The sequence below is a fragment of the Ahaetulla prasina genome, chromosome 14, assembly GCF_028640845.1.
Source record: "Ahaetulla prasina isolate Xishuangbanna chromosome 14, ASM2864084v1, whole genome shotgun sequence".
Lineage (NCBI taxonomy): Eukaryota > Metazoa > Chordata > Lepidosauria > Squamata > Colubridae > Ahaetulla > Ahaetulla prasina.
In genome coordinates this window covers 15,161,412-15,183,427 of record NC_080552.1, presented here as the reverse complement: position 1 = coordinate 15,183,427, position 22,016 = coordinate 15,161,412, and the positions used below count along the sequence as shown (strand labels likewise).

Below are 22,016 nucleotides of genomic sequence, written 5' to 3'. Positions count from 1 at the left end.
AAGTCCCTCTCTGTGAGAGCGTATGGGTCGGTGGGAGGCATATGGTAACAGTAGGCGGTCCCGTAAGTACCCAGGCCCTAAGCCATGGAGCGCTTTAAAGGTCATAACCAAAACCTTAAAGTGCACCCGGCGACAGGCAGCCAGTGCAGTCTGCGCGGGAGGGTGTTACGTGGGAGGTACGAGATCCTCCCTCTATCTGGACTAGCTGAAGCCTTCGGGTGCACCTTAAGGGGAGCCCCATGTAGAGAGCATTACAATAATCCAAGCGAGAGGTAACGTGTGCATGAGTGACTGTGCACAAGTCATGCCGATCAAGTAACTGGCGCAACTGCGAACCAGGCGGACCTGGTGGAAGGCCCCCCTGGAGACGGCCGTCAAATGGTCTTCAAACGACAGCCGCTCATCCAGGAGGACACCTAAGTTGCGCACCCTATCCTTTGGGGCCAATAACTCACCTCCAACAGTCAGCTGCAGCTGCAGCTGACTGAATCGAGATGCCGGCATCCACAGCCACTCCGTCTTGGAGGGATTGAGCTTGAGCCTGTTTCTCCCCATCCAGACCCGTACGGCTTCCAAGCACCGGGACAGTACTTCGACAACTTCATTGGGGTGACCTGGGGTGGAGATAGTACCCTGGAACATACATTTATTTATTTATTTATTAGTTTATTTATTTATTTATTATTTTGATTTATATACCACCCTTCTCCCGAAGGACTCAGGGCGGTTTACAGCCAAATAAAAACAAAAAATACAAACATTAAAAACATTTTAAAAAGCTAAATTCAATTTGGCTAAGAGAGATTAAAAACTGTAATAAAATCCCCCCATTAAAACTATTAGGCCAGCCCTGCACGATGAAACAAAAATGTCTTCAGCTCGCGGCGAAAATCTGGAGGTCAGGGAGTTGACGTACCTATGTGCAAGGGAAACTTTTACCTTTACCTTACCACAGAAGGAGAGGGCATTGACCTGTTCTCCAAAGTAGCTGAGGGCAGGACAAGAAGTAACGGATCAAAGCTTATCAAAGAGAGGTCCAATTGAGGAAGAAGGAGAAGGAGATGAGCACCGCCCCCTAGAGTCAGCAACGACTAGCACGTATGTGCGAGGGGAACCTTTACCTTTACCTTATTCCAAAAGATGCCAATATAAATATGTATTTAAAAGTGAGGAGAAGAGAACGTATTCTTTTGGGAGCCATGTGCCAAGCCGGCTTTCGTCGTATCTTGACTCATCATCATGTTTCTGGAGTCCAGTTTTTAGTCCTCGACTTAGAACAGGTTTGTTTAGGGACAGTTCAAAGTTACAACGGTACTGAGAAAAGTGACTTATGACTGTTTTTCACACTTATGACTGTTCCAGAATTCCCCATGGTCTAAACCAGGGCTCTCCAACCTTGGCAACTTTAAGACTTGTGGACTTCAACTCCCAGAATTCCTCAGCCAGCTTTGCTGAGAAGTTCATAAAATGCCAAAAGTTCACCTGGCAGAAAAGTTCAAGAAAGGGATTGTGACTCGTTTAGCAACCACTTCGCTTAAGCAGTGAAAATTCAGGTCTTCACTGAGTAGGTCAGGGATTACTTGCGCCGGTGGTGGGATGCTGCCGGTTGTAACAACCACTTCGGTGAGTGCGCGCGCAAAGCCTAAGGCGCTTGCACACAGGATAGAATCAAGATCACGTGAAGTGTTAGTGCCACTTTATAATGCCTTGGTAAGGCCACACTTGGAATATTGCATCCAGTTTTGGTCGCCACGATGTAAAAAAGATGTGGATACTCTAGAAAGAGTGCAGAGAAGAGCAACAAAGATGATTAGGGGACTGGAGGCTAAAACATATGAAGAACGGTTGCAAGAACTGGGTATGTCTAGTTTAATGGAAAGAAGGACTAGAGGAGACATGATAGCAGTCTTCCAATATCTCAGGGGCTGCCACAAAGAAGAGGGAGTCCAACTATTCTCCAAAGCACCTGAAGGCAGGACAAGAAGCAATGGGTGGAAACTGATCAAGGAAAGAAGCAACTTAGAACTAAGGAGAAATTTCCTGACAGTTAGAACAATTAATAAGTGGAACGACTTGCCTCCAGAAGTTGTGAATGCTCCAACACTGGAAATTTTAAAGAAAATGTTGGATAACCATCTGACTGAGATGGTGTAGGGTTTCCTGCCTGGGCAGGGGGTTGGACTAGAAGGCCTCCAAGGTCCCTTCCAACTCTGTTGTTATATTATATTATGTTACAGCGCTGAAAATGGAGCATTTAGAAGCTCAGCTGTTTACCTTCCAAGTCAGCAGCAGTAAGTAGAACAGCGAGAGGGGCGGGGAAATCAGCTGTGCTGCGCGATTGAGATGAGCTGCAAAGCAGGAAATAAAGGACAGGATAGGGCTGGTGGGCGGGGCCAACTGATCATCGGCACTACCAGTTCGCCCGAACTGATCTGAACCGGCTGAATTCCACCTCTGACTTGCATACAGACCTTTTCTTCTTAAATCAGAAATGTGGAACTCACCTCGGATGGGCCTTTTGATACTTTTGTTTCACAAAAGCGACGGGAACCGTTTTGCTTAAACGGTTGGTAATGGAAGGTCACCTCTCTTCTGTCTGTAAAGTGGCTTATTGTTTTTATTGACATTTTAAAAGCTGGCTTATTTATCTCTTACTGGTATCCAAAGCCCATCTATTTAGTAAGAGCAGCGAGCGTTTTTATAAAAGAAAAAGGGAAAAAAAAAAGAATAACATCTTTTGAAAAGATCAAGCTAAACTGAAACGGAAAAGAGGCTTTCAAAATAACCTTTCTGTACCGAATTTGTTCTGCTAAGTGTTGAAATTATACATGCTGTCAGAAATCCATCTGACTCTGTGTGTGTGTGTGTGTGTGTGTTTGGATGTGTACGTGCATAATGAAAAGGGAGAAGAGCAAAACACATAAAATTTTACATACCCCAGCTGTGTGTACTCTCTTCATCATACCCAGGAATTGGCAAATAGGCAGGTAGGTAAGTTTAAGGCTAAACGGTAAAGGTTCCCCTCGCACATATGTGCTAGTCGTTCCCGACTCATCTCTGTTTCAAAGCTGAAGAGCCAGTGCTGTCCAAAGACGTCTCCGTGGTCATGAGGCCGGCATGACTCAACCCCAGAGGCGCACGGAACATTGTTCCCTTCCCACCAAAGGTAGTCCCTATTTTTTCTACTTGCATTTTTTACGTGCTTTCGAACTGCTAGGTTGGCAGAAGCTGGGACAAGGAACGGGAGCTCACCCTGTTATGCAACACTAGGGATTCGAACTGCTGAAGTGCCGACCTTTCGATCGACAAGCTCAGTGTCTTAGCCGCCGAGCCACCACATCCCTTGTAAGTTTAAGGCTAGGGAAGGGGAAAACGACATGAAATTCGAGGCTTAATGGACCTCTTTTGCGATGACAAGCGGACTCAGGTGTAAAGCAAATACATCTCAGATTAAAATTGGAATTGGTACCCTGTGCCTTGGCAAGAAAGTTGGTGCAAGAATTAAATCACAGTCCAATAATCCCTAGAGGGCAGCAGGCTGCTGATTCACAAATTAAAAGATAGGATTCCTTCATGCTTGTTATTCTTGCTTGCCCCCCACCTACCCCTGGGCCAGAAATGTACCGAATTTGCAGTTCTTTCATGCAAAAAAATAAAAATGGAAGAATTTACATGAATTTGATCTGTGTTTTTCCTATCCATCGCTCTCTGGATGATGTTGGGCAACAAAGATATCGGGTAGTCCTCGATTTAACGACCGTCACGGAGCCTGCCCAACATGGCTGCAAGCCACGATGGTGGTAAAATAAGTTGGTCATGTGACTGCAGGGGTTGACTGTAGAAACTTCAAATCCAGGTTATAACTCGCTTCAATGGATTGGTCCAAGTCAGAATAGAGTAGAGTAGAATAGAATAGAATAGAATAGAACAGAGTAGAGTACAATAGAATAGAATATAGAATAGAATAGAATATAGAATATAGAATAGAATAGAATAGAATAGAATAGAATAGAATAGAATAGAATAGAATAGAATAGAATAGAATAGAATAGAATATGTAGTAGAAAAAATTGTGGGAAACAACTGCAAGTCAACCGAGATTTAGCTCCTCCATCGCTGGAGGTGATAAAATAGATTTAGCAACTATTTGACTGGAATGGTATATGGCAGAGATGGTTAACCTTTGTGGTGTCAAGTGCCCAAAGCGACCGCGTGCGAATGTACAGAATGGGCCGTGATAGCTCAGGCTTTAAAGAAGCCTGTTATTAGAACACAGCAGCCTGCAATTACTGCAGGTTCAAGCCCGGCCCGAGGTTGACTCAGCCTTCCATCCTTTATAAGATAGGTAAAATGAGGACCCAGATTGTTGGGGGGGCAATAAGTTGACTTTGTAAAAAAAAAAAATACAAATAGAATGAGACTATTGCCTTATACACTGTAAGCCGCCCTGAGTCTTCGGAGAAGGGCGGGATATAAATGTAAATAAATAAATAAATAAATAAAATTCAGAAACTTGGCAACTGATTCATACTTACGACGATCGCGGTGGCCTGGGGTCATGTGGGAACACTTTTCAACTTTCTGACAAGCAAAGTCAATGGGGAAGCCCAGCTCACGTAACAAGCGGGTTTACTAACTTGTCAATTGCAGCAATTCACTTAACAGCTGATGGGTGGTAAAAGGGGACAAAAATCACTTAACAAATGTCTCACTCAGCAACAGAAATTTTGGGCTCAACTGTGGTCGTAAGTCAAGGATGGCCTGTATTTGGTTGGGTGGATATTCTTAATAATTAAATGTCGGAATGATTACATTACAATTATTAAATACTATTTAATATTGTGAAAATATTAACAATATTTGTTGAAGGCTTGTTTTGGGATTGTGGCATTACTTGGTGGCTTTGTTTAATTGCAAGCCATCTTCAGCTTGTCAGTTTTCAGCGGCAGATCCGTTAAATGGATACATGCATCTCTTTTAAGAAATAGAGGCAAGTTATTAAATTCAAGACCAGCTGGTCGGCGGGAGCTGAGCTGGGGCAACGGTGGGCGTGCCATAGGTTCGCCATCACAGGTATAAGGTCTCCTGCCTTGAGCAAGGAGTTGGACTAGAAGATCTCCAAGGTGTTGTGGTCCATCAGCAGCCTGCAGAGTCGGACAGCGATGAGGCTGAGGTGGGGCCAGGGCCATCAGGAAGTGATGTGCGGACTCCAGAGCCTCCAGAGACTGATAGTAGTGAGGCAGAGGAACAGGAGGAGCCTGTTCCTAATGCACGCATGAGAAGAGCTGCCAGAAGGCAAGAGCAGCTCAAGCAAAGAGGATGACTCAGGAGTAGGGCCAAGAGATGATTGGCCCCTCCCATAAGGCTTAAAACAGACCAGCAACGGCATTTGAGCTTTGCTGGAAAACAACGTTGTAGCTGCGTCTTCTGCTTCGTCTTCTGCTTCGTCTACATCTTTGTTTTTGTGGCTTCTGGACGTTTGCCAGGAAGGATCTTTGGCAGTTTGCCTAACTGGTCTAAGGTTTGCGAGATAACTGAGGAATTTGTGTTGGAAGGCATTTGTTTTATTTTGAGTTGAACGATGCTGGGAATGAAGTAATTCCCAGCTGTTCGACTAAAGTTTGTTTTTCCACGTAATTACTGCCTACTTGGGTCTGGGTTACAACACAGGGTCCGTTCCAACCCCACGAGTCTATACAGGTAGTCTTCGACTTAACAACAATTCGTTTAGTGACCGTTCACAATTACAAACAACACCGAATAGTGTGACCTATGACCGTTGTTCACAGTTATGACCTCTGCAACATTCCCACGATCACGTGATCACGTGCCTGTACACCGCCCTGAGTCCTTCGGGAGATAGGGCGGTATATAAATTTGATAAATAAATAAATAAATAAATAAAATTCAGAAACTTGGCAACTGATTCATACTTACGACGATCGCGGTGGCCTGGGGTCATGTGGGAACACTTTTCAACTTTCTGACAAGCAAAGTCAATGGGGAAGCCCAGCTCACGTAACAACCGGGTTTACTAACTTGTCAATTGCAGCGATTCACTTAACAGCTGATGGGTGGTAAAAGGGGACAAAAATCACTTAACAAATGTCTCACTCAGCAACAGAAATTTTGGGCTCAACTGTGGTCGTAAGTCAAGGATGGCCTGTATTTGGTTGGGTGGATATTCTTAATAATTAAATGTCGGAATGATTACATTACAATTATTAAATACTATTTAATATTGTGAAAATATTAACAATATTTGTTGAAGGCTTGTTTTGGGATTGTGGCATTACTTGGTGGCTTTGTTTAATTGCAAGCCATCTTCAGCTTGTCAGTTTTCAGCGGCAGATCCGTTAAATGGATACATGCATCTCTTTTAAGAAATAGAGGCAAGTTATTAAATTTAATTAGAGTGGCAATTAAACCAGTTGGGAGCAAGATTTAGTTCCAACGTTGCTATGTTAGAACTTGTTGAAGGATCTAGTCAGAACTTTGATCCTAGTGGAATGACTGAGAAAAATAATTTGATTTTATAATTTTCACACTCGGAGTGAAAGCTTTTAAGGGGACTGTCAACAAAAGCTGAAACGAGCACGTACAATAGCAATCATGACAGGATCAAGAGCAATTTTTTAAAATGCTATGCTTGCTTGGAAAAAAAGTGCATGATTTTATAACAGCTATTAGTCCAGAGAGCACATAGATTAAGGCGATCTAACACATAAGAGAGCCTAAGAAATGTAGTTCTAGCCACAAGTTAAGTATGCTACATCCTAGGTGACTTGGGTTTTAATCACCGGAGTCATTAATTCTAAAAAGAGCGTGAAGGAAATTCAGAAATTGAAACAATGCTATAGAACATGTTCAGCTAACGAGAAGCAATAGGTGGAAACTCATCAAGGAGAGAAGCAACCTAGAACTAAGAAGAAATTTCCTGACAGTTAGAACAATTAGTCAGTGGAACAACTTGCCTCTAGCAGTTGGAAATGCTCCAACACTGGAAGTTTTTAAGAAGATGTTGGACAACCAATTGTCCGAAGTGGGATAGGGTTTCCTACCTGAGCAGGGGGTTGGATTAGAAGACCTCCAAGGTCCCTTCCAACCAGTGGTGTGTTTTACTTACCTTTGCTACTGGTTCGCTCGCACATGCGCCACTTCTGCAGAGCAGGTGGGCAGAATGGGCAGAGCCTCCTACTGCCGCTACTACTGGTTTGCCTGAACCGGAGCAAACTGATAGCAACCCACAACTACTTCTTCTCTTCTCTTCTCTTCTCTTCTCTTCTCTTCTCTTCTCTTCTCTTCTCTTCTCTTCTCTTCTCTTCTCTTCTCTTCTCTTCTCTTCTCTCCTCTCCTCTCCTCTCCTCTCCTCTCCTCTCCTCTCCTCTCTTCCCTTCCCTTCCCTTCCCTTCCCTTCCCTTCCATTTTCTTATTTCATTGGCCACCCTAAATTTAAACTCCCATTTCTTTAAGGCTCACATGCTTTGAATCTTATCACAGCGTTTGTGCTGTTTGCAGTAATATGGTCAGCTCTCATGCTCTCATGCTTTTGAAAGCTCCTGAGGATTCTATTTTTTTTTTTAAAGAAAGTGTTTGCCAAGAGGTACGGAATAATGTATAAAAATGCCATGCCATGCTGAGACTTCTATTTAAATATCATCCCCTGGGAATGATAGGGCAAGGGCTGTTGGATTTAGGAATTAATTTTGGGAAGTTTGCTGAGGGGTTGCCTGCTTGCCGCACTTGCCTGCTCTTTAAGACAATAGGTTAAGTAGACCCAGGGTTTAATTATATTTTTCCCTTCCTTCCTGTTATTGCCTAGGTTCCCGGAGATCTCAGTCAAACCTCTGAAGATCAAAGCTTGTCAGATTTTGAAATGTAAGTTGTTCGAAAGTTTGATGTGTTTATCTCATTCCCGCAACGGCTTCAAAAGGAGTGGTTTTGAAGTAAAACGATTCATAATTCAGGCTTTTTTTTTTTCCCCTGTTTTGGGGAATCTATTCCACGCCTTGTAACATAACCATCCGCGTTCTCGATTTTGGTTCCTTAGTCCAAGTGCTTTGATTATTGGCAGCGTCTATCAATGGAGTCTGTCTCACGGCCTGTTTGTACTTCCGTGCAAGATTGTACACGCCGACTTATTTATTTATCTATCTATCTATCTATCTATCTATCTATCTATCTATCTATCTATCTATTTATTTATTTATTTATTTATTTATTTATTTATTTATTTATTTATTTTTGTCGCCCAGATCAAACCGAGCACTTATAAACGTCTGGATCCCTTCGGTCTTTCTCCGTGGGAAAGCAGCAAATGCATTTCATGTTTATCAAGTAAGCGTTCTGTTCAGCATGGGTATGTTGGATGCAGTGATGGCATTCAAATTTGTTCTGTGGGTGTGGCTTGGTGGGTGTGGCTTGGTGGGCATAGCAGGGGAAGGATACTGTAAAATCTCCATTCCCACCTCACTGCAGGGGAAGGATATTGTAAAATGTCCATTCCCACCTCACTCCAGGGGAAGGATACTGTAAAATCTCCATTCCTACCTCACTCCAGGGGAAGGATACTGTAAAATCTCCATTCCCACCTCACTCCAGGGGAAGGATACTGTAAAATCTCCATTCCCACCTCATGCCAGGGGAAAGATACTGTAAAATCTCCATTCCCACCCCACTCCAGGGAAAGGATACTGTAAAATCTCCATTCCCACCTCACTCCAGGGGAAGGATACTGTAAAATCTCCATTCCCGTCCCACTCCAGGGGAAAGATACTGTAAAATCTCCATTCCCACCTCACTCCAGGGGAAGGATACTGTAAAATCTCCATTCCCACCTCACTCCAGGGGAAGGATACTGTAAAATCTCCATTCCCACCTCACTCCAGGGGAAGGATACTGTAAAATCTCCATTCCCACCTCACTCCAGGGGAAGGATACTGTAAAATCTCCATTCCCACCTCACTCCAGGGGAAGGATACTGTAAAATCTCCTTTCCCACCACACTCCAGGAGAAGAATACTGTAAAATCTCCATTCCCTCCCCACTCCAGGGGAAGGATACTGCAAAATCCCTATTTCCTCCCGATCCGCTGGGACTTGGGAGGCAGAGAATAGATGTGGGTGGGGCCAGTCAGAATTTTTACTACCAGTTCTCCGAACTACTCAAAATTTCCGCTGCTGGTTCTCCAGAACTGGTCAGAACCTGCTGAAATCCACCTCTGATTGGATGACTGTCACTATCCTAGCTTGGACATCTCGAAGAAGCCACAGAGTTCATGTGGTTGCAGTTGTCTTCAACTTCCATGTGTGGCTTTGTATACAGATAGTCCTCAACTTATAGCCATTCATTACTAACCATTCAAACATACAACAGCATTGAAAAAAGGTGATTTATGACCAGTTTTCACACTTACCACCCTGGTCATGTAATCAAAATTTGAATGCTTGGCAACCAGCTCCTATTTATGATGGTTGCAGTATCCTGGGGTCACGTGAGTCCCTTTTACGACTTTTTGACAAGCAAAGTTACGAACGGCAATCATTCACTTTAAAACTGTGCCAAGAAAGGATGTAAAATGGGGCAAAACTCACTTTAACAAGTGGTCATCAACCGAGGATTACCTGTATGTGTATAGATGTATGTAGCCATTTCTGAAAGATCCAAAAGATAATTGTATTTCAAAGGACTTTTGGCCCACAGTGTAATTATTGGCTGACCATTAAGGTCAAGGGAAAGTTTCCCTTGCACATACGTGCTAGTCGTTCCCAACTCTAGGGGGCGGTGCTCATCTCCGTTTCAAAGCCGAAGAGCCAGCGCTGTCCGAAGACGTCTCCGTGGTCATGTGGCCGGCATGACTCAACGCCAAAGGCGCACGGAACGCTGTTCCCTTCCCACCAAAGGTGGTCCCTATTTTTTCTACTTGCATTTTTACATGCTTTCGAACTGCTAGGTTGGCAGAAGCTGGGACAAGTCACGGGAGCTCACCTCCGTTACGCGGCAGCACTAGGGATTCGAACCGCTGAACTGCCGCCCTTTCGATCGACGAGCTCAGCATCTTAGCCACTGAGCCACCACATCCCTGGGCCGACCATTAGTTATGTCATATTACTATATCATCTGTGTTTTTGCCGCATTGAGCACCACCCAGTCCTAAAGATTGGGATCGTAGACAAAAACTGCAAAATAGCCGTTCAATAATTTTGGCCAGCAGAAACGTTCCCCCATTTATATTAGGAAGATAATCTGATTAGATAACTCAAGGTCACGCCACCCCATTATAAACATTTCTTCATCTCATTTTTTTTCATTGCTGTAAAATTCCTTCTGGTCATGTTTACATGCAAAACTCAACATCCCAATGATGAAGCATTCTGGAAAACACCAGAATATTCTAGTTTCCTTCCAGAATACCTCAGTGTGTTGTCCTTCAAGAAGGAAATCTAAAACTGTAAGACATTGGTGGTGTCCTGAAACGGCCCAATTAGAATTGCTGGGGGAAAAAAACCCTGTCAAAATACCCCAGGTAAATCCGCTCACAATGTCCCAAAAGAAAAATGGAACAATTGAAACAGTAGATTGTTTTTTATAACATCTCCACTGGTTTATTTTTGAGCTCACTTTGTTGCTGGAAGTGCAGGAAGGTGGATAATTGATTCTCGTGTTGTCCTCTGTTTCTGTTGCTTTGCAATTCACTGATTAAGTACGCTTCCGTGTCCAGGGGAAAAATAAGTGACAGGGTTGTTGTTTTGTTTTTTTCCTGACAACTTCCTTTGGGATTCTGTGGGATTTTGATGAAACCAGAGATGCTGTTAGGCAGGGGCATCAACAGGCAACGCTCATTTCAAAAATAACAACAACAACAAAACGGAAAGGTAAAGGTAAAAGGTAAAGGTTCCCCTTGCACATCTGTGCTAGCCGTTCCCAACTCTAGGGGGCAGTGCTCATCTCCGTTTCAAAACTGAAGAGCCAGCGCTGTCCGAAGATGTCTCCGTGGTCACGTGGCCGGCCTGACTAAATGCTCAAAGGCGCACGGAACGCTGTTCCCTTCCCACCAAAGGTGGTCCCTATTTTTTCTACTTGCATTTTTTACCTGCTTTCGAACTGCTAGGTTGGCAGAAGCTGGGACAAGTAACGGGAGCTCACTCCATTACGCAGCACCAGGGAATTCGAACTGCTGACTTTTCGATCAACAAGCTCAGCATTTTAGCCACCGAGCCACCTTATAAAACAAAACAGGGCTTTAAATGTAGGTAGTCCTCGACTTGTGACCAGAATTAGGGCCAGAATTTCCATGGCTATGCAATATGTTAAGTGAATCCCCCTGATTTTGCAACCATGGGGGGGGGAGTTTAAGCGAATCACTGCAGTTAAGTGAACAACGCGATCGTTAAGCGAATCTGGCTTTCCCCCCTTGACGTTATTATTATTATTATTATTATTATTATTTATTCGATTTTTATACTGCCCTTCTCCCGAAGGACTCAGGGCGGTGTACAGCCAAAATAAAAACAAACAATACAATATACAATTAAAACCCGAATTAAAAAACTTATTACACCATTGGCCTAAGACTTTAAAACATATAAAACTAAAAAACCCATTAAAATTCATAATAAAAATTAAAAAAAACCCAATAAAAACCCAATAAAATTTAAGCCAGCCCCGCACGAATAAATAGATGTGTTTTCAATTCGCGGCGGAAGATCCGAAGGTCAGGTATTTGGCGTAAACCCGGGGGAAGTTCATTCCAGAGGGTAGGAGCCCCCACAGAGAAGGATCTTCCCCTGGGGGCCGCCAGCTGACATTGCTTGGCGGACGGCACCCTGAGAAGTTCCTCTCTGTGTGAGCGTACGGGTCGGTGGGAGGCATGAGGTAACAGCAGGCGGTCCCGGGCCCTAAGCCATGGAGCGCTTTAAAGGTAGTGACCAAAACCTTAAAGTGCACCCGAAAGACCACAGGTAGCCAGTGCAGTCTGCGCAGGAGTGGTGTTACATGGGAGCTACGTGAAGCTCCCTGTCGTGTCCCACTCCTCCGCTGACGGCCGGGTCAGGGAAATCCGAATCAGGCTTGCCTCTGCAGCTCTGCCCAAAGTCCTAGCAAAGTCCTCAGAGCAGGCAGGAGACCAGTAAGTGACTTCAGCAAGATAAGTTTGACTTTGCCTGACTCAGAGACTGCCAGAAAGCAGATCCTTTATATAGGCCATGGGGTGTGGCTCCATGACTCAGCACTCATTAAGGCCTGCCCCTCCCTTCTGTTGCCTCCGCCTATCCAATCTTCTGATGCGAGGGTCACTCCAATCAGCTGTTGGAAGTAAACCTTCCTCAGGCTCACATGCTGTGGAGGAGGGGGAGGGGTCTAGCTGCTCCGTTTGCCTGGGCATGGAGCCAGGGCTGGGGCCGGGGGATGCTCCCTCCTCTGCAGCCTGCTTGGGCATGGAGCCAGGGCTGGGACCGGGAGGTGCCCCCTCCTCTGCAGCTTGTCTGGGCATGGAGCCAGGACTGGGGCCGGGAGGCATACATTCCTCCGTGTTCGGGAGCAGATAAGCAGACCCCGGCTGCGGTGAGAGCGGACAAGACACAACACTCCCTCTATCACCCGCGCAACGTTGCTTGTTGGAACAAATGTTGCTTGTTGGAAGCTGGCTTGGGAGTTCGGCCACGGCGGTCACGTAATGCAAGGATGCTGCCACCCACCGTGGATACCTACTGATTGCCAAGCACCACAATGTTGACCCTGTGACTCTCGGGATGCTGCAACGGTTGCTAAGTATGTGGACCAGTTGCACATCGGGTTTCCCCCCCCCGCCAGCGCTGTGATAACTTTGAAAAAGGAAAGCCCCTTCCAGCCACCTTCTATTTGTCATTTATTTTTCCCCCCCCACATTTAAACCAAAATACTTTGCTCTGGTAGTTAAGCAGGAAAAACATATGTGCCAGCATATTCCATTGCGTAGCAATTATCTTCTTTTAATGAGGCAAGAACGCATTTTGTATTTGAGACTTGGCAAGCTGTCATACTTGGGTCACCGATAAGAGGAGGGGGGGTGGAAATGTTTGCTTCCTTTTCTCGGGCCTGTTCCCACATTGCTTGTCTCCGGGAATGACAGTGTGCAAATTGTTTTGCAAGTACTTGGAGATAAGCTGACTTTAAGCCCAGGGAAGACACTCAGCATCTTCAAGCCCTTGCTTTGACCCAAACTTCAAAGTCATCCACTGGTCTTCCAGCCAGAAGATTATCAGCTGATACTTAAGTCTGCCATTTCTTTGTTGCTCTGAAATTGGATGCCCAGGGTATTAAAACTGAACATGGTTGGATGCCTTGGCTTTGATTTAGTGCATTGTCTAGGCCAAGTCATTATCATCTGTAAACCATGATTGAAGGCTGTTTATGTGTTGTGCGACTGCAGCCATTCAATACATCTTGGCTTGGTTGATATATGATTTCAGGTAATATGGATAATCTTTCTGTATGCCAGGTAGCCTTCAATCTAGTTTATACGTTGCCTGTGATTGTTAAGCTATGATCTGCTTAATTATGATTAGTGAAGGAAGACACAATTGATTCAGTTCTCCAAACACTTAAATCATAACTCAAGAGTTTATAAGCTACAGTGGCTAAGCTCTACAGCCCAATAAGCCCAAATCAAAGTCCTTCGGGAGATAGGGCGGTATATAAATGTGATTAATAAATAAATAAATAAAGAAATCATATATTGTCTTGGTAGCACACAATGCATTAAGGACAGATAGCCTGGCATCATTTCTGTATCTTTGGATGTTGGATTTTTTTTCAAGCCAATATTTGCTCTTGTTTCATGTCTGTTTCTGTTGTTCCTGGTGACTGGCCGTTAAGAACATTTCTTGGACTTGTTTTGCGGTGAATCAAGGTTTTTAATTGAACTTTCTTGGAGAGACACTTCAAAGTTTCATTTACAACTAACCTCTAGGTGGTGATAGCTACCAGAAGCCTACTTAATGTTTTTGGCAGGAACCAAATAATTCTTGCGGACACATCTATGTTTACAGTCTCATTTGCTTCTGAGTCAGGTCTCACCTCCTCCGCAAATCTTCCACAGACACTATAGTAAATTTAATAGTCCCCTTCAGTGGGCAGGTGTTGACACATCAAACATTGATAAATTATTGGGAACATAGACGCTCTTTGTAATATTGTTTGAGGGAGGATTTTATACAGTAACTGTTACAGTAGAGGTATGTTAGTAACGTATACATTTTTGTTTTTACAAGTGTATGTGTAGCGCAGATGGGGATAATTCCTGATATCAGTGCTAAATTTCCTCTAATCAGCATAGATGAATAAGTTACTTTATCTGTAAATTTAACAGCTGTGGTGTAGCCCTGTTAAGTACAAATGACATGAAGCATTTGAACTTTCTGTAAAGGTAGTCCTTGATTTATGACCACAATTGGAACCAGAATTTCCATTGTTAAGGCAGTTGCGCTGGATTTTATAGCCGTGATTGTTAAGCGATCCACCGCAGTTGTTAAGTGAATCACATGGTTGTTAAGCAAAGCTGGCTTCCTCCATTGACTTGGCTTTTCTTGGAAGGTTGCAAATGATGATCCTATGAACCCAAGATGCTTCCACCGTCTTAAATAAATGATGCCAAGCATCCTTTGATCATATAGTGTGGGGTTGCTGCAGTGGTCATAAGTGTGAGGACTGGTCATAAGTCACTTTTTTTGAGGGCTGTTATAACCTCAAATGGCAGATAAACCAATGGCCATAAGTCCAGGACTATCTGACATCCAAGCTGAAGTCAAGCTGAAGCTTCAGTACCCTGGACAGCTCCGGGCCTAGAATTTGCTTTGCTGGAAGGCTGGTGATGAACTGTTTCTGGCTAATTCAGCAAAGCGACTTCGAATTTATGGTAATTCTGGCTTCAGTTATTCTTCTTTTTCATATTTTGAATCGCTCGAGTCTAGTTTGGATTTCAGATGTTTTCTTCTCCTGGATAGAGGCGATAGGAAGAAATCTCCCTTGGGCTCTTGCAGATTATAAAAAAAATATTATATAGGCCAAAACATTTAGAGCACCTCTGTCTTGAGCTACCAGATATGTAAATGAGGTTTTACTGAATAACCAAATTATTAAATCCTGATATAGCTATAGCAATAACACTTGGACTTGGACTGTAAAGCACTTGGAGTATTTTCCAACCCTCTCTAAGCAGTTTACAGAGTCAGCCTATTGCCCCGAACATTTTGGGTCCTCATTTTACTGACCTCGGAAGGATGGAAGGCTGAGTCAACCTTCAGCCAGTCGGAATCGAACCGCTGGCAGTCGGCAGAATTAACCTGCAGTATTGCAATCTAACCACTGCACCACCATGACTCACCACCACCAAGGTGATAGATTGATGATAGATATAGACAGACAGACTGATAGATGAGAGGGGGGGAGGGAGAAAGGTGATAGACAAATGATAGATAAATAGATAGATAGATAGATAGATAGATAGATAGATAGATAGATAGATAGATAGATATCATTAGCAATAGCAATAGCACTTAGACTTATATACCGTTTCACAGTGCTTTACACCCATCTCCAAGCAGTTTACAGAGTCAGCCTCTTGCCCCCAACAATCTGGATCCTCATTTTACCAACCTTGGAAGGATGGAAGGCTGAATCCACCTTGAGCTGGTGAGAATTGAACTGCTGGCAGTCGGCAGATTTAGCCTGCAATATTGCATTCTAACCACTGTGCACCATGGATGGATGGAAGGAAGGAAGGAAGGCAGGAAGGAAGGAGAAAAGGAGAAAAGGAAGAGCAATAGCACTTAGACTTCTATACTGCTTCACAGTGCTTTTACAGCCCTCTCTAAACAGTTTTACAGAGTCAGCCTATTTTCCCCCCAACAATCTGGGTCCTCATTTTACCCACCTCAGAAGGATGGAAGATTGAGTCAACCTTGAGCTGGTCAGGATCGAAGGAATCAAACTCCTAGCAATGTGAGCACAGTTAGCCTGCAATACTGCATTATAACCACTATGCTCACAGTAGGGAAAAGAAAGTGTATAGGATACGTTCTCTGCTTTGAGTTATTTGTAAAAATAATAAAGGTGGGAAATAAAAAAATACAGATACTCCTCAATAGTTTAATGACCGTTTAAACGGACAACAGCTGTGCTCTGAAAGTTGTGCTCTGAAAGCACACTCTATGAGTGCTTTTCACCCTTACGACCTTTGCAGCATCCCCAGAAATGATGCAAATACTCGGCATGGCTAGTCTAGTGAAGAGAAGGACCAGGGGAGGCATGATAGCAGTCTTCCAATATTTGAGGGGCTGCAGGTGAGAGGAGGGGGTCAAGCTGTTTTCCAAAGCACCTGAAGGCGAGACAAGGAATAATGGATGGAAACTGAAGAAGGAGAGAAGCAACCTGGAAATAAGGAGACATTTTCTGACAGTGAGAGGAATCAACCTGTTGTGCCTCGCCCGCCCGCCCTCCTCTCCTCAGCCGGGCCCCTCCCATCTCCTGCTATCTGAGCCAGAGACTGATAGTGAAGAAGAATGGCCTGGCATGCCTCCAGCCCCCAGCCCTGGCACCATGCCCGGACAGACTGAGCAAACAAACCTCCCTACAGCGTGTGAGCACGAAGCCAGCCACGAGCTAGAATTGCCGGCAGCTGAGGACGAAAAGACACAGTGGACAGATCCCTGCTTCCGGAGAATGGAGAGGCGACGTCAGCAAAAGGAAGGGAGGGGCAGGCCTGGATAAGTGCTGAGTCAGGGAGCCACACCCCATGGCCTATATAAAGGATCTGCTTTTTGGCATTCCTTGAGTCAGGCAAAGTCTCATCTGGCTGCTGAAGTCACACCTTGGATTCCTGCCTGCCCTGAGAACTCTGACAGGAATTTGGCAAAGCTGCAGAGGCTTCGTGGCCACGATACAGACTTTCCAGACCCGGCCGTCAGAGGAGGAGTGGGACACGACACAACCCATGGAACAGAAGTTGCCTCCAGAAGTTGTGGAAGCTTCATCACTGGAGGCGTTCAAGAAGGACTGGACTGTCATTTGTCAGAAACGGTGTAGGGTCTTCTGCTTGGGGAGTGGGGTGGTCTAGATGACTTACAAGGTCCCTTCCAACACTGTTATTCTGTTCTGTTTTAATTCACAGTTTTGCAAAAAGTACCAGAGGCGTCCGTAATTCTGAGAAAGGAGAAATGTATCATTCCCTGTTAGTTTCTGGTCTAGGTTAACAGCAGAAGGGGGGGGGGAAGTGGGGAGGAAGCAGCTCCCTTGTAGCTTCTAACAGTATAATTAACATATAAATTAAATAATAGAGGTGTGAGAATGCAACCTTATCCAGTGCCTGGAGTGATGAAAATAGGATCTGTTAACTGTTCACTGATTCCACCCACCCCACCCCAATTTTGCATTTAAGTACAAATCCGTTTTTTTAAAAAAAGGCCTCAACAGGAATAATGTCCCTTAAAAATTTCTTTCAAAAAAAAAGCAAAACACTCCACAGATCTACAGAGCTTGAATAAAACAGTTTTGTCAGCAAACAACAGTTTTCCCTACCCTCCTGAGTCCTTGTACTACAACTCCCATTATCCCAAGCCGGGGTGGGATATTGAAGAATCTGAAAGACAGCATGCAGGAATAAAGGGCAGGATTTTATTTATTTATTGACATCCTGTCTTTATTGTATTTATAAATATCTTAAGATAGCAACCATATCTAATACTCCTTCCTCCTCCTACTTTTCCATACAACAACCCTGTGAGGTTAGGTGGGCTCAGAGAAAACGATTGGCCCAAAGTCACCCAGCCGGCTTTCATGCCTAAGGTGGCACTAGAATTCACTGTCACCTGGTGATTGGCCCAAAGCCACCCAGCTGCCTTTCATGCCTAATGTAGTACTAGAACTCATTCTCTCCTGGTGAGTGACCCAAAGCCCCCCCAGCCGGTTTTCATGCCTAAAGTGGCACTAGAACTCACTGTCACCTGGTGAGTGACCCAAAGCCACCTAGCTGGCTTTCATGCCTAAGGCACGACTAGAACTCACAGTCTCCTAGTGATTGGCCCAAAGTCACCCAGCGAACGTATCCAACACACCTCCTCTTATTTTCCACACAACACTAACCCTGTGAGGTGGGTTGGGCTGAGAGAGAAGGACTGGCCCAAGGCCGCCCAGCTGACTTTCATGGCTAAGGCAGGATTAGAACTCATACTCTCCTAGTGATTAGCCCACAGTCACTCGGGCAACTTTCATGCCTAAGGCGGGACTAGAACTCACAGTCTCCTGACCACTGGCCAAAATCACCTTACCGGTTTTCATGGCTAAAGTGGGACTAGAACTCCCAGTCTCCAGCTTTCTAGCCTGGTGCCTTAATCCCTAGACCAAGCTGGGTATTGGGGTGAGCTCTGAATTGGTCCTCACTTTTGATATGAGGAAGGAGCTTTAGAATTGCCATCCATGGCTATAAATCAATGGTGAGATCTAATTTTTTTTCCTACCGGTTCTGTGGGTGTGGCTTGGTGGGCGTGGCTTGGTGAGGGTCATGTGACTGGGTGGGCGTGGCTATGTAACCATGTGACTGGGGGATCAAAAGACAGAAACTCACTAAATGTCCCGCTGGAGCAGGGTTGGACTAAATGACCTCCAGGTCCCTTCCAGCCCTGGATTATCCTCTTAAGCTGAGTCTAGTGCCAGGTTTGTAGTCCTTCTTTCCTCTCCTTTTTCTTTCCTTCCTTCCTTCCTTCCTTCCTCCCTCCCTCTCTCCCTCCCTCCCTCCCTCCCTCCCTCTCTCTCTCTTTCTCTCTCAAACGAACCTTCCCCCATTTTTTGCCTAGCAGGCTTCAGCTGTTGTACCTTTTAAAAAATGCTTTTAAAAGTAAAAAAAAAAAAACCTCTGACAATCGGGCACCTCAGCTGGGATCGTCAGAGCCTTGTTTTAACCCTTTAAAAGCATCTTTTTTACAACCTCTTCTGATGATCGCGCGGCATGGTGGTGGGGAGCCGGGATTTTTGCTACCAGTTCTCCGAACCACCCGCTGCCATTGCTACCGGATCGGGCGATCTGATCCAAACCGGGAGCATTTCACCCCTGCTATGAACAGGTAGTTAAAAGTTCTCCTGTTTCAACATAACTTGGCACGTGATCTGGTTCTCCTGTGGGCCCCAATCTCAGGACCAACTCTGACACCAACCATGTTTCCGCAGGTGTATAACAGCAGTGTTGTTGCTGCTACAGAATGGTGGGGACGTTTGCATTATGTAATTGTTTATTTCTAAAAGTCCTTGAAAATCACTGCAGATGAGCCTGGTTTTTTTTTTTCCTGCCCAGATTACTGTTTATCATTTGCATAAGTTAAATAACGAGAGCGCTTTGTGAAATGATCAGCTTTAAGCACCGTTAAGTCATGGAGGTGAAGCCCAGAGAACTAGAATGGAGAAAAAGATATGAAACTCAAGGAGAATGGAATAGAATAGAATAGAATAGAATAGAATAGAATAGAATAGAATAGAATAGAATAGAATAGAATAGAATAGAATAGAATAGAATAACAGAGTTGGAAGGGACCTTGGAGGTCTTCTAGTCCAACCCCCTGCTTAGGCAGGAAACCTAACGTCACTTCAGACAAATGGTTATCCAACATCTTAAAAACTTCCAGTGTTGGAGCATTTACAGCTTCTGGAGGCAATTTGTTCCATTGATTAATCATTCTTCTAACTGTCAGGAAATTTCTCCTTAGTTCTAAGTTCCTTCTGTCCTTGATTGCTTTCCACCCATTGCTTCTTGTCCTGCCCTCACATTGCATCACCCTCCAAACTTCAACCAAACGTAGCTCAGACAACCTACAGAGTCAGCTACGACCCCTCCAACAGCCAACAGACTACATGTTCTTGCACAGGAACAGGAAGCTCAAGTTCAAAGCCCAAGAGCAGGTATTACAAACCCCTCGCTCTCAACTCCATGTTGGTCAGCTACCCAGAACCCCTGCAATTCTGCTTCATTAAACCATCTTTCCAATCAGCCTCCATGTTTCCAGTGTCTTTCTCCCATATGAACGCACAATACAGGAAAAAGGGTATAGGTTTGCTCCCAAATCTGGTCAAATTCAGACATTCCTGAATCCAAATCGTGATGAATTTGGATGTTCTCTATGGCCTCACTTATATTTGGAATCCCTCTAACTAGTTGACTGTAACCAGCTGTTAAATTACAACTTCACGGACTAAAGATAAACCTTACGGTTTACCAACGATAGAGCAGCAAAAATGTATTTGTGCTAAACTAGCCAAACATATCCTGCAAACTTTTGGCTAATGTTTGTTGAAAATCCACGTCGTTTTTGATTATGGCGAACCTCCCAGATTTGATCGGGCACCAGCATCAACACGCAATAAATAAAAATAAAACAAGAATACATCTTATCATGGTTTTTTGTTTTGCTTAATGGCTGAAGTCCCTGAGCCAAAATAATCCAGTGAATGAAAAGAGAACATTTTTCCAATTCCCTATCAAAACTTTTTCCCTCGTTTGGCTAAAGCAGGGGCCGGGATTATGGAGAGCTCTTTAATGTTTTTTTTAATTTTCCCTGCTGCGGCTGAACTGCCAGATTTTTTAAAGATTAATTTATTTTTTTTATCGGTGTCTCTTTATTGCTTGAAAATAGCCCCGTAATTCACATTGCCGTGTTTTATTGCTCTTTGAAATCTAGCGCTGTCTTCGTTGAGATGTAAATTGTCATCGGATTACTACCGTTATTGTTTTCAAACCCACCCACCCCCATAGATATCCGTATATTTTATTCTGTGGGTATCTTGGCTTCTTTGTGTGTAGCTCATTAGGGGAATTGGATGGTCCCCGCTGTTAAGCAGAGAAGGAACAGGCGAAGCTTGATGTAAAATGAGACTGGAATCTAAGCCGGAAGAGCCAACACGAGGGACAGGTGATAAACCTCAGCCATCTTCAGTCTTCTGGCACGGAAAATAAACAAGGGGAAGAACGGTGTCTTGCAGCACTCCGTTTCTTATTAATCTGGATATTATCCATAACATTAGTTGCCTCTCTCCTGCTTTCTACAAGTGGATTGGTAAGGATTAAGCTAAATCAGACTTTCCCAGCTCGAGTCATACTTGACTTCCACAGCTAAGAATTGGAGGGTCTGTTTTGAAAGTTAGAAGCTGAAGGGTTTCTCTGGCCCTGAGTGGGAGTGATGATGCCCGTGGAGGGGAGCTGGCGTGATGGATTACGGTGAAGCGGCAATTGCCCAGGAAGAAATGCACATTCTGGAAAAGTGTGTGTGTGTATGTGGGTGAGAGAGAGATAAGAGACAGCCCAGCCCAGCCCAGAGACAGATAGGAAGACAGTCTGGAGAGCCACTCCCTAGAATCTCCCGAAGTACGGTGTACAGGATCGGTTAGAAGGAGAGTAATATAGATTTATACTGGCAAGATTCTGTCTATTTGTCTGTCTACAAACGAAGAACTGAATGCTGCCTGAATTGCTCTTTGTCATTCTTGGACTTAGCCTGACTATTGAACAACTCTCTGATCCTTCTTACGTGGCCCTTTGATTTTAAGATTTTTTAATAGATTGCCAAGGAAGGCATCCTCCATCACCCTATTATTTATCCATTATTTCTGCTGCATCAGTCAGCATTTCCTTCCTTCCTTCCTTCCTTCCTTCCTTCCTCCCTTCCTTCCTTCCTTCCTTCCTTCCTCCCTCCCTCCCTCCCTCCCTCCCTCCCTCCCTTCCTTCCTTCCTTCTTCCCTCCCTCCCTCCCTATCTCCTCCTTCCTTCCTCCCTCCCTCCATTCTCCTTCCTTCCTTCCTTCCTTCCTTCCTTCCTTCCTTCCTTCCTTCCTTCCTTCCTTCCTTCCTTCCTTCCTTCCTTCCTTCCTTCCTTCCTTCCTCATAGAATCTTCAGTCCTTATATACCAGTGAGGAGGCTCTTTGAGTTGTCTTCTACAATGCCAGTGTCCTAGGAACCGAATCGGCCCCACACGCTGAGTTTCACTTGCCAGCTGCTTGTC

The 22,016-nt window shown here is 44.5% G+C and overlaps 1 protein-coding gene across 2 annotated transcripts in view; it reads left to right on the top strand.

Moving 5' to 3' along the window:
* SNX29 (sorting nexin 29) overlaps window positions 1–22,016 on the top strand; it is a 179,820-nt gene that overhangs the window by 87,228 nt on the left and 70,576 nt on the right. For both annotated transcript variants that reach the window (XM_058156920.1, XM_058156919.1), the window contains exons 17-18: window positions 7,823–7,878; window positions 8,256–8,337. In XM_058156920.1, coding sequence (XP_058012903.1) covers window positions 7,823–7,878; window positions 8,256–8,337 — 138 coding nt within the window. The remainder of the gene's footprint in view (window positions 1–7,822; window positions 7,879–8,255; window positions 8,338–22,016) is intronic.